Below are 13462 nucleotides of genomic sequence, written 5' to 3'. Positions count from 1 at the left end.
CAAACTCCATATATCTGACAGTTGCCATGATAGGGACTATTTCTTGTATCCTTCGTGGTAATTTCTTCTGCCCTCTACATTTAGATAGCTACTTTCATGTGCTTTCCACTTAGCCTTGACTCCTACAGCATCCAGGAACCAAAGAACCTGCACTGAAAAATATGAATCCAGTTGGACCTGTGTAGATCATAGTCCTGGAGGTGCCATCTCCAAACCTGTCAATGAAGCACCCCAGATTATCTATATGAGAAATTTTGCATTTGGGGAAAGAAAACATCATTTCCAACCCAGAATAAATTAAGACCACTTTACTTTAGGATGCCTTAGCAGGAAGTTGGGGATAAGATGGAGACAACAGCATGAGGATCTGTCATTGTCAAGTTGGGATGGTGGACATTTAAAAGTTTGTTTGTACTGTTAGATTAGCTGGCTGATTTTGGAGTGGTTGAGAGGGAGTAGTCTTGAATTCAAGCAATTGTCTCTTAAAATAAAATATGGCACTTTCAAATAAATTGTAGCTTTAATTGTGGAACCAACATTGTAGAATGGTTGAGTGTTACAGTTTTATCAAATGGAAATTTTACACTAGGGAAAGGACTGGGAGAGGTTGACAATAAACGAGATGTCTCTTGGCAACAATTAAGCATGGGTACTACTATATTTGCACTGAACCCTCATCCCACCATATTTATGGTGCAAATGAGTAAATCCTGGTCACAATATTACCATTATGAAATTAGAATGTCTAAATATTGCAAATTCACCTGCATGAAATTTCCAGTAAATGGGTTTCATCTAGGAATCTTATTTGTATGGATTTTCAGCATGATCTGCTTTAAAATGGAAGTTACACAATTGTTTCCTATTTGTTCATTTCAGGGGATGCATTTTCTGTGTGACACCATCACAGAATGCTGGGATCATGACCCCGAAGCTAGACTTACAGCCCATTGTGTTGCAGAGCGATTCAACTTGATGGAACAAACAGATTGTGATGACATTCTCAACAACAACAACATCAACAACGAAGCAAACAAAATGGATTGTTCAAGAGATGAGAACCAAAATAATGACAGGAACATCCAATGACTAGAGAAATAAAAGCAGGACAGAACCACCAAAAAGGCATGTCTTCCAAGAAATATCAGCCCCATCATTTAGTCTCCTGGACAGATTAAAAAAAATGTGTAAGACCCATTTATATTAGATTATATTAAGGTTTCCTTCAACACAGAATATTAATCATTTAATACTTTTTAAAAATGTACAGTGAAATGCAACAGGGCTCCAAGAATGAATTGCTCTGCTAATTACACATCAGCAGAAAAGTGGAAAGTGGTACTATAAGGGCATAGGTAAACTTTGCTGTGTGAATAAAGACCACTCATGCTAAAGCAGATACATTAATACACAAGGCATTTGTTTTCGCATTTAAAACATTTTTCTTCTTAAATATTAATTCTACCAGATGGACTAAATATTGACCCAGTCTATCTTTTTTCTAAAGAATACTTTTTTAAAGGAATTAACTTTGTGAAAGCTGAGCTTTCTTATTTTTTAAAAACCAATTTTTTTTCACAGATTTGCTAGTTTTAAAACAGATTCAGATAATGCACAAAGCCAGATTACAGTTTGGCTTTGGTTTAAATGTGACATGTAAAAACCGCCATCACAGTTTATAAACCATGATTTATGACTTATATATGTGGGAACCATGCCATTATGGGTTTCAGGAATGGTTTAGAAATCACTTCTTGGAATGTATTAACCCAATGTCTTTGCTGTGAATCATTCTGTTACATCGTTTTAAAAAAATCTGTTAACCAATATGAACCCAAAATCTAAATCTGCCAGCCCAATCCTGAAGTAAATTATTGTGAATTTTACTTAGAAACAGTCTTTTCTCCATTACAGCCAGAATCCATATTTTAACTGAAGAAAATGTGAGTCGCTTGCTCTTTAATTCTTTCTTCTTCTTCTATATTTAAGAAGCATAAACAAACGGATCAATTTCAAGCCAATTCATGTGGACCCCTAAATAGAAGTTAGGGTTTTTCAGCACAAACATCCTTCTCATTCAAGTTCCTTAGTTCTCCTCGTGAATTCAGGGCATCCATTGGACTGATATAAAGCTTGGGTTACAATTAGATTACATCATAAAACTTTCTACATGCATAAGTTTCAGTTATTTACATATATTTGACTGTGCGCAATGTGTATTGTAACCAAAATGAAGTTCTATTGAAACTGATGAAACTTATTTTGGGATAAATTTGTTAAAAATTATGAACTGTCTGACATATTTTTTCCCCCATTGATTGGCACCTTTCATTGAAAGTACATTGTTACTCAACAGAACTCTAAATATCCTGAAAGCTGAGCGCTTGCTTACGAGATCTCATTCAACTACCTAGAGTCACCATAAACTGGCATGTGAATTTTTCTAAGGGAAGAAGAAGAAGAGAGATACTATCAGCAGTTAAAAGCCATTAGGAAATTTAGCATCCACCCTCTGTAGCCCCAAGTACAGCGCTGATTACTACATTATTATTAAAGCAGAGAAAACAAAAAGTTCCTTTTGATCATTTTATTTCCGTCCCTCCCCGTTAATCACACATGGTATCATACACAACTCACAGTAAGGTTTCAGTGCATTTCACGACAAAAAGAAAAAAAAAAAGAAATACAAGGGAATATCATCAACCTGTATGCAGCTCATTCCTCTGAGTTCTTTTTAGCCTTTGTGGAATACAAGCGTGGTTATTTAACCACATTTGGGTGGTTAAATATATTAATATATCCCTGTGTATGGAAGAAAAATAAAAGCACTTGACAAACACACATACGCACACATTTTCATGATGGAAGGGAGAGGCTTTTTGTTGTTGTTGTTGTTGACTATGGTATATACACTGATTGGAAGACTACATCATAAGAAATAGAGTAAGGCACAACTCTTAGAAAAATTAAGGTAGCTCATAGTAATAAGAATGAAAGCCATAAATCAGTACTATTCTTAATTGCCAGCAATTCTTGGACTTCAATAAAACATTGGTAATATAAAAACAAGGGGTACATTTACCTGACCATGGCTTCCTGATATCAGATTGCATTTGGTTTTGTATGCACCCCCACAGCAAAAAAAGCAAGCCTTTTCAGGTACTATAGAAAAATTAAAGGTACAGTCCTTCTACTCGATGGGCACATACAAATGCTTGATCTTGAACGGAGATCAGAAAGGAAATTTACTCGCCTGGACAGCTCAGAACACTAACTCACTTTTGCCAAGTGAGTTAGGAGAGCAAAGAGAGAGAGGGGCAGAGAGATAAAATAACTTTTTTAAAAAAAGAAGTTGCATAATTAAGTCTCAATCTTCTTTTATAAGGAGACTAAATATTTTAATGGTATTTACAGCGTGAAACAATTACAAACAGCTCAGGAAGGAAATGAGGCTGGAAAAGAAATCAGCTGGAAATTGGTCTGAATTTTACCCTCTGCCCCCATCTTCCTCTTCAACTTTATTTTATTTTTTGTAGGCAGGAGGGGGAAAAAAACCCTTACTTAACAATTCTAATCTACACTACAATGTTTTAAATATGATGTAGCTTACACGAATCCCCCATTCTTCCACAGCTATGCACGCACTGCCCTCCAAGAAACAACTTTAAAAATTAGTATCACGTTCTGATCCAGGCATCTCATAACACTGATTCCATGGTCAGATCTATGAAAAGTTTTCCTCTTCATGATTTTCAGCAAAGGGTAATCCAAAGCAGCAAAAATGTGGCTTCTCTTTACAGGAGCACTAAAGTAGTTCAGATATGCAAACTGAACCCCAGTTTTTAAAAACACTGTTCGGGTTTTATTCCGGATGTATATCCATTGGAGCAAAATAGCCTAGCCAATTCTCAATGCCTCTGCATCTAAGTCGGTTAGTTGGTTGGTTGGTTTTTTAAAAAGAAATCTTAGGCAGCTTTTGCAGAGTGTGCTTAAAAAGACAGTGTCCAAATAAAATGTTGAGTGCTAGATAAAGGTGGTCGGTTTTTAAATGACGGAGCAGAAACATAGCCGGAAATGTCCTCTCTCCTACCTTTTGATTTCCTACAACTTTAAAGTGCCCTAAAAGTTTTATTCTTTTTCTGCTTATTTAATTTTGTGCAATTGTATAAAAATCCAAAAGGACTCATAGTCAAGATACAGCATTTTGGAAGTTGTACAGATTAGACAAAAGAGAAGAATTATTATGAAGAAATGTGTCTAGTTAGTGTCCATTTCATGATTTTGTACTGCAGGCATCCTTTTCCAGAGGGGGTTATAATAAACCCAGCCATCTCCCTGCAAAGAGAGAACACACTGAATATTTGAATGGTTTCCACATTAACCCAACAGCAAACAGATGTTGCGTTAAGCATCAAATAGTCTGTATCTTTGTATATCATTAACCCATAAGATCCCAAACTATAACCTGATTATTCCCACTCGCTGTAGCTGAAAGCCATAGCAGACCAAGCTTGGACATTGTAACCCATGGTGGATGGTTTAAAACTTAAAGGGAAGACCACCCTCTGGTGGACGTGAATGGAGACAGGGAAAAAAGTGGTTACGGGAGCCCCGGACACCATGACTTTATTCTCACAGAAGAAAACGATGGGTTGTATTCGATCTAAAAGTGCTAATGGGTTATCTGAACCTTCAAAGCGCAGCAGGAAGTCTAGTGTAGTGCCAGTTTTGAGACATTTTCCTATCTAGCACGTTACGCTTTCACTAACGACTGGGACTTGTATTATAAATCAATATAGCTGCCTTGTTAAATCCCATTCCAGCCATGAGCTCTCTTAGTCGCTGCCAATCTCCACCAGCAATTCAGAAAGGAGAAAGATGAAGTATATTACAATCTTGAGATTAGACAACATTTTTGCAATAAAAATAAAGAGAAGGCGAAAGCATTTTGTCAATTTAATTTTTGACAAGGAACTGTAGTCAGTAACTGTGATGTATTTTAAGTAGTCCATGCTGTGGACTACCTACCATGCTAGGAAGTAGATAAAATTTTAGCAATTTGGCTTTTAACGTCCTCACATTAATGTATACTTTTATCCTTTCCCCTGAGATGTATAATCGATTTTAATACTTACAGAACCAATGCTGAAATAAACAGGCCAGACTGACCAAAACCTTCCTCTGAACATTTATCGTATTATCCTACATTACGTATTGCTTAAACCTCATCCCCAAATACTGTGTTCAGTCCTAGAACTACTATACAAAAAATACAGGGAAGGGCTACGAGAACGACCAGGTGAGCAAAGACTTGACCTTAGAAAAGTCTAAGAAAAATGGGCATGAAAATAAGCCTTGGTAAAAGGGGCAGATGAAGTGATCACACTTCATCACCTGAGGAGATCTCACTTGGAGGAAAGCCATGACCTTGTCTAGAATGGGATAATAGTCTTGGGTTACCACAAGGTAGATTTCAGTTCAGGAGGAGCCAGAAAAGCAAACTAAGAAGCATTTATTAAGCTTCCCTCTGAAGTATGTGCCCAACTATCTATCTTCACAAGCCTTAAAAATGGATCCCTGCACTGGACAGAAGATTGTTGCTGGAACTGCCCCCCCCCCATTTCAACTCTATGATTCTACAAAGAAGCCGAACTAAGGTTACGTTTGAAAACGTGTAAACCAAATAGAAGAGGTGTGAATCTGTATTGGGGCTAGGGAAAATATACTTTGGGCAGTGGGTGGGGGGAGAGGAATAGAAGCAGAACGAAAGAGAGCAACGCTTGCAACCTGCTCACTGCCATCGTATCTCTTCTCAGCTTCCTTTGCGCATGCAAACATGTCCAGAGCAGAGAGAGAAAAGTGTAAGGGGACCTGAATATATCTGAAGAAGCTCGCCGGGCACTGGCTGAGGAGTTTCCATCTCATATCTATGGAAGAAGAAACTTATCTTGCATTGCTCTTCTAGTTTAGATCAGGGGTCTCCAAACTTGGCAACTTTAAGACTTGTGGACTTCAACTCCCATAATTCCTTAGACAGCTTTGTTAGCTGAGGAATTCAGGGAGTTGAAGTCCACAACTTAACTTAAAAGTTGCCAAGTTTGGAGACCCCTAGTTTAGATAACAGACTGTGTGCAATGCCAAGAAATAAAAATAGGCACGAGAAAATGCCCTCCTGGAAAGATACCCTCATATCTGCTGCAGGCCTTGAAACTCATACAGGGGAACAGTGGTTGAGGCCTCCGTGGTATTTCAAAGCTAAGCATGCAGCAACAGCCCTATTTGTTGCTTCAAGGTTCACCTTTCTGCTCTTTATGTTTCATTACTTACATCCTTAACAAAGTGTTTCGTCTGCCACGGGGTGCCTGTCTCCATCCGGAGCCTCTCCTCATTTCGCTGTTGTTCTTCAAGGGCTTTCTTATGCTCTGTGGCCTTTTCAATGTCCCCTTGCCTCAGGGACTCCGTCACGTGTTGCCAGAGTTTCCTGAATTGGGACAGGGAGGAAGGGAATTCAAACTGAGGCTGTTTGCCACCTTTATTAAATGCAAGACCATGAGTATAACCAGAATGAGTGTAAAAAGGTGGCATGAGGTGAAAAAGACTATTTATTGAATACGCCAGGAACCTGCCCTTACTGTCCTTCAGGTGCTGGAATCGTGAATTTATTTGAACCAAAAACCTGTGTCAGTTCTCAAGCATTGCATGATTAGCAGGCTGAAAATAAATTGCTTCTTTCCAACAGCTGTCCAGATCTGCTTTGCCTCTCAACTGGGTCCTGGAATACCTTCTCTTGCTAAAGAAACTTTTCTTATCTCTGTTGTGGTCCGCCAGCAGTCTGCGGACCTGGCAGCAGAGTCGGACAGTGAGGAGAATGGGGAGGACAATGGGTCAGTCCTGGAGTCAGGGGAAGGCCCGGACAAGGGTTCTGCGTCAGAGGCAGAGATGGGGCCAGGGTCATCTGGGAGCGATGCATGGACTCCAGAGCCTCCAGAGGCAGATAGCAGAGAGGCAGAGGAACAAGAGGAGCCTGTTTCTAGTGCACACATGTGAAGAGCTGCCAGAAGGTAAGAGCAGCTAAAGCAAAAAGGACAACTCGGGAGTAAGGCCAGGAGATGATTAGCCCCTACCATAAAGCTTAAAAGAGCAGCAACAGCTCTTGGGCTCTTTGTAGGAAAGCAACGTTACTACTTTTGTTTCTAGTCAGTGTCTCTTGTTTCTGAACTTTGTGAAGCTATGCCAAGAAAAGCCTTTGGCAGGGTGCCAAAGAAGACAAAAGTTTATGATAAGGCGGAAGAACTGTTTCCTGAAGAATTTGTTTTGGAATTAATTTGGACTAAGCTGAGAATGAAGTAATTCTCAGCTGTTCTAATAAAATATGTTTGTTTAGGACTGATTGCATCTGGTAATAACTACTTGGCCCTAGGTCACAACAATCTATTGATTAAAACTATGGGTTATCTACTCTTCCCTTCCCTTTAAATTTTCCTCAGCCCTGTCCCATTCTTGTTGCCATAATTCACTTATTATCATTTCATGAGGCGGAAACTGGTATTGTCACCTTCTTCATCGAAACACTTTATTATCTAAAAATAGAGCCTCTAAACCAGAATGAATACTTGTTTCATCCTTTTGGGGGTTTTTTGCTAATGGCTCCCCTGATCTTACAAATATCCCCCTCAGACCTATCTCAGCTCAAGCAATCATTATAAGGGCAAAGGATTAGAACAGTATTTCTCAACCTTGGCAACTTTAAGGCATGCCGGCTGGGGAATTCTATGAGTTGAAGCCAACCACATGTCTTAAAGTTGCCAAGATTGAGAAACACTGGATTCACTGGTCAAAGGTGAAACACTGGTCACCTTTTAAAGTTTTAGCCAACTAACACCTGCAATCTCACGGTACCACTAAACAAACAGCCCATCTCTAATTTCTTCCAGTGTTCAAGAAACTATGTCCCCCCCCCAGCCCTCCCCCAAAATGACGAATTTAGCATCGCATTTCAAGATCACCCCAAACCCCATGTTCCAAAAATAACTGGTGTCACTGGGGAGCCACATGTGGTAGCTGTTATCTGTGGTTAGTTTTCCAATTAAGAGAAGGGATGATTTCTCTCTGATTTATGTAAAGGGGGACTGAAAGACACAAGGAAATGCCCAACTATTGGTTATATTTCAGTGTGCACTAGAATGAAACTATCACTCACTTAAAGACATCCTTGCATTTCCTATATTGATATGCCTCCCTTAAAAAAAAAGATTGGAAAACTCAATATTTAACAACTGGACACACTTGATGAGTAAATTATTGCCATTATATATTGTTAGATACAACTGGAAACAGACTGTGGCACTGAATGAACAAGTTACATTGATGAACGATCCTGGGATAGCAGTAGGCAGCTTTTCCTTGGTGAAGGGCTGCATCTTGCTTCTCCAAACAATTAGACACTGGAAGGTACATCCCCAGAAAAATAGTAACATCCCAGTAAGGGGCACAGCCAATTTTCCAGCCCCTTTGGATGTGATTCAGAATGGGAGCGAAATATTTCTGGACAACCAACTACTTCCAGTTTTATTCTTTAAAAGCAGCTAAGGTAGACGCCCTCCACCCCCGAGATCCAATAGCGTAAAATTAAATGTATTCTGAGGAGGAAGCTCCTTGCAGACCATAATTTGCCTGTTGTAACAGACATACAAAACACATGTACAAACGCTGGAATGTCAAATAAAGATCTTCAGTTAAAATGAGCGGAATAGTATAGTCTGAGCTACATACTATAGGCCAGGGGTCTCCAACCTTGGCAACTTGAAGACTTGTGGATTTCAACTCCCAGAATTCCTCAGCCAGCTTCAAGTTGCCAAGGTTGGAGACCCCTGCTATAGGCGTCTGAAGTTATGTTCCATTAAGAGATAATTTCGAAAACAGTTTCTCTCACCTGGACTCGAATGGCCCTTGTTTTTCTATGGGCCGCACCCTTTTCCGTGTCACAGACAACTTTGACAAATCCATACATTTAGTTTCTCCGTTACTGTAAGTGAACTCAAGGATACTATTCCATTCACCTTGTACTTTACAAACCACTGTGTTAGTAGCATTCTGCTTCACCTCACCCGTGACCCTGAAAGCAGCAGAAAAAAAGATATGATAAAAAATAACCTGGAGATGACAATGATATATTGCTCAACTATATAAACAAGAAGTAATGCAGAACTTGGCACAGTTATAAATGGCCACTGACTGCAATCTTATTTACATCCCTATTAAAAAACATCAACTTACATTTCCAATGCTAATGAAAACTGTTCACTTTTTGCCATCTCTTCACTGATCTTTATGTAAAATGAATTTTGCATTTTAAAATAAATAAAATTGGTTTTAGTATTAATAATCACCAATACAGGATCTTAAATATACTGTTAAAGACATGTGGTATCAAGTAATGTTAAAAGTATAATGAATAAAATAACAACAGCTCTTTGCCCAGTTTAAAATACCACCAAAACTTATTTTTGTTTAGAGTTTAGTGTTTAGCTGAGACTACGGATTCCTCTTAAAGAGAGATATTATATTCAGTATACATTCTGATAGACAGTAAAATTTGGAATGGATAAAAAAAACCCTGCAAGTTTTTCTGATCAGGGAAATCTATCTTGCTTTTCCACCTACAGTATCAATCAATTAAATTCATTTTATATAATGTTCTACAGAACTTATACTATTCAAATAATACTGTTAATTAGTACTACAAATGATACTACCACAGCCAGAAATAAATCACAAAATGTTATTTAAGCAAAGAAGCAATTAATGTTGCAGAATTTCGGCCATTAGCAATATATTCCCTATGAAATGTACAGTGAATGTAAAATGCCTGAGAAAGTTCTGAAGAATACCACTCCTTATTACAGCAATATTTAAAGAATACTTTTTTCTCCACCTAAGGACAAATAAAATAGCTGAGAAAAAAAGAAACCAAAGTCTTATGGAAAATGTGACCTAGACATACAAATACTTCCAAATGCTGCTGTGCAACACTGCTATAATATTTTGATTTCTTGCAAAGGAAGGGTCTAATTTCAGTAAACTTGTTCTGGGTATGGAACATCCCAGTGCCTTCTAGAATGTTCTGTTTTTCTCCCAAACTATGATCCTATCACTATAGAATGACTTAGGACCAAACTACATCCAGAATACCATACACCAATCCCCTGATTTCTGGAGAAGCACAGTCACTGGAACGGTGAGTATATTTGCATAACTCAACAATAAACATTTTCTAGATTTTGAATGAACAGATCAAATGGTTGGTTTTCTTATTTAATCTAATTCTAGGCTGCTAAGTAATACACTAAGTGTCTAGGGATGCTAAGTGTATTACTAGACATTTCACTATTTCAGGGGCTGGGGAAAATGTTTCGAAATGAAGACACCACTGCCAAGAAGAGCTGCAATACTGGCAGGTAGAGAAGCCTTTGATAAGTGCAGAAATTGTCAAACCTATCACAATATCCTTGGAAAACCTTGATTCGGGCTTGGTAGACCACCGGCTGTTAGAAATATCAGGTTCTGCAGAAAACTGCAGAATTTAACTTGGGATACTGTAGTATTCTCAGACTAGGACTGGGAAGACCATTTCCCTAAATATTCCTAAAATTACTGAAACCAGTTATAGGCAGTCCTCGACTTACAACCCACAATCAAGCCTAAAATTTCTGTTGCTAAATGAGACATTTGTTAAGTGAGTTTTGCCCCATTTTACAACCTTTCTTGCCACAGTTGTTCAGCGAATCACTGCAACTGTTAAGTTAATAACCCAGTTGTTAAGTGAATTGGGCTTCCCCAATGACTTTGCCAAGCATCCGAATTTTGATCACCTGACCACTGGAACAGTGCAATGGTCGTAAGAATGAAAAATGGTCATAAGTCACTTTTTTCAATGCTGCTGTGACTTTGAACAGTCACTAAATGAACTGTTGTTTGCCGAGGATTACCTGTATTGTTTCTTGGATAAACATGCTCCAGATGATACATTAAGGTTCTTCAAATAAGGTTGAAAAAAAAACCATTATTCCTCTTTTTAAAAAAGCTAAGTAAATACCTATCCAGACATACTATTTGGCAGTTATAGCCTTAGAGTCAAGATAAGCTTGAACATTTTTGCTTGGAACATAATTCTGACAAAATTTGTAGAATTTGTAGAAGTTACTTTGCAATTAAATTTAAAAGCATTTTACAAAAATGATTTTTGATTTCTTTCGATGCATTTTCCAAGTCTTCAGCATAAACAAAAAGATGAATTGAGGCATAAGTGCTATAATTTCTAGTATCTCGTTTCAAGAGCATTTCAGAAACACACATAATCAATGTACAATACTGTACAGTGCTACAATTAAAAAAAAAAGTCCAGCCAAACAGGAATACTTGCCTGTGAAGTTTGCCACCATAGAAAGGCTTGGTATGAAATGTAATACTTGCAGAATATCCTGTTTTTACACAATTAACACTGACTTTTCCTCCCAGTTCTACCCAGGGGACTGTCAAAATTGACCGAGCATATGCACAAGGCAAGGAGAATGTGTATTCCTCTCCAAGTTCCAGAAGACTTAAAGTACCTGTGAGGGAGAAAATAATAAATATGAAATCCACATTAACTAAAAGCAATTCGTGTTTTCCCATCGTTACATCACAAGATGTTGCAGAGGTCTATGCTGGGACTCTATGCAGAACCTGCATTTTGCTATCATTCTTATTCTGTATTACCAGTCAGTTTTGCAATGCAAGATTACTTAAATGACAGCAAACAAAAATTATCTCATCTTTGTACCACTAGATAAACTTGACTTGAGGGAACATATTCATTGTAAAAAGAGGAAAAAAACAGGATTTGGGCAGTTTATCCAACAGGGATAAATTAAGTAATTCATTTCTGGGTTTTTTTTCTTCCATGCAAAAAAAATTAGATCAGTTTTAATCAGGTTTTTCAAACTGAATTCCACAGAATTTTAGGGTTCTGGGAGGAATAGATTCCATGGGATTAAGAAAAACATATGAAAAAGCTTAAATCCCCTTTGGGGAGTGTCCCCCCCCTTTTTTTTCATCACTAAAAAGCAGAAGAAAAAGTGGACCTTGTCACCAACATTCAGAAACTCTGCCTCTCTAGACCAGAGGTTTGGGCAACTTTTTTTTTTTTTAACTGTTTCCAAGTCTGGGAAAAGTTTGAAAGCCCCAAAGTAAGGCCACCTCAACCTGGTGCCAAAATGAACAGCAAACCCCACAATCCTCTCAGCCAGGGGCGGGCAATTAATTTTCCCAAGAGGCCGCATGGGAAACTGGCCAAATCAATAGAGCTGCCACTGCTGCGACCCAGACAGAGAAGCCAAAGGATCAAATGTGGCCCACAGGCCCTAACAGAGCAGATGAGACCCAAGGGCTGCAGAATGCCCAGGTCTGCTCATAGCCATTATGGCAAATGGTTCTGCTGGGCTAGCATTATTAGCTCTTTGGTCCAGGACATCTGGGGAACATCTTGCTTTTTGTGCAGTGATTTCTATTATTCCCACTCTCTTAAATTTATGCTTTTCTGAGGTAAAAGACAGGATAGAAAAAATCTAATTAAAAACAAAAAACCAAACTCATAAATATTACCATATAGCTTCATATTACAAACATGAGGTTTGGAGCAAAACTGGCTTTTTTCACTGCTAGTTCTGGGCTGAATATGCATCAACCATCAAAAGCAATTATTTATAGGTAATATTACAGATTCACCAAAAGGGTTTACAGAGCTAAGATGTGACATAAATAGGAATGCACAAGCAGAAGAAAAACTGGGGGAAAAACCTGGATGAAACACATCTGCTCAGGAAAAAAAAATCACATATGGAAATTAGAAACCTGTGGAGACTGAAGCAACATTAATTATATCTTCAATCATGAAATCTAAAAGCCATCTTGCTTCTAAAACAAAAACCTATATACCAGCTCTATTACAAAACTTGTTATAACTCTCAAAACATTTCTCCTAACTCAGTGGTTTAGAGAAGCCTTTATTACAATTAATTAGAACAGCAATTGTCTTTGTCTGCACTTAAAAGGCACTTCATACTTCATTTTTTTTAAAAAATCTGGTTTTTCTCAGACAAGAACAAAATGCATTGTTTGGCAAGATCCGACATTTTGAGATGCAACTCAATCCAGTCTCTCTCCTTTTTTGTTAGATTAAACAATTAAATTAAGTACAGGAATGAGGTAGACATTATGGCCCAATTTCAGCAAATCATTCAGTAGAGCCTCCCTTGATATCATAGTGGAAAATATGGCAAAATACAGACTGGACGATACTGGCATTAGCTGGATTCAGAACAATCATATCCACACAAAAATATATAAAGGGAATAATGTCAAGATGGAATGATTACAAGTAGTTCTCATTTAGCAGAATGAGAGAAGTCACAAAAGAGACCTG

At 38.1% G+C, this 13462-nt stretch overlaps 2 protein-coding genes across 5 annotated transcripts in view; one reads left to right on the top strand and one right to left on the bottom strand.

Annotated features, from left to right (window-relative positions):
• The window catches only part of LOC131203859 (TGF-beta receptor type-2-like), a 49911-nt gene extending 48467 nt beyond the window's left edge, over nt 1-1444 (top strand). Inside the window, exon 6 of the mRNA XM_058194579.1 lies at nt 880-1444. Within this exon, the coding sequence (XP_058050562.1) occupies nt 880-1089 (210 nt within the window). The 3' untranslated portion in view covers nt 1090-1444. The remainder of the gene's footprint in view (nt 1-879) is intronic.
• A 1128-nt stretch (nt 1445-2572) lies between these two features.
• OSBPL11 (oxysterol binding protein like 11) overlaps nt 2573-13462 on the bottom strand; it is a 53646-nt gene continuing 42756 nt past the window's right edge. For all 4 annotated transcript variants that reach the window (XM_058194959.1, XM_058194978.1, XM_058194968.1 and 1 more), the window contains exons 10-13: nt 11423-11609; nt 8933-9115; nt 6328-6481; nt 2573-4335 (exon numbers count right to left, since the gene is read on the bottom strand). In XM_058194959.1, the coding sequence (XP_058050942.1) occupies nt 4258-4335; nt 6328-6481; nt 8933-9115; nt 11423-11609 (602 nt within the window). In that variant the 3' untranslated portion in view covers nt 2573-4257. The remainder of the gene's footprint in view (nt 4336-6327; nt 6482-8932; nt 9116-11422; nt 11610-13462) is intronic.

The sequence above is a fragment of the Ahaetulla prasina genome, chromosome 1 (genome assembly GCF_028640845.1).
Source record: "Ahaetulla prasina isolate Xishuangbanna chromosome 1, ASM2864084v1, whole genome shotgun sequence".
Classification (NCBI taxonomy): domain Eukaryota; kingdom Metazoa; phylum Chordata; class Lepidosauria; order Squamata; family Colubridae; genus Ahaetulla; species Ahaetulla prasina.
This window is presented reverse-complemented; position numbering and strand designations above follow the sequence as displayed.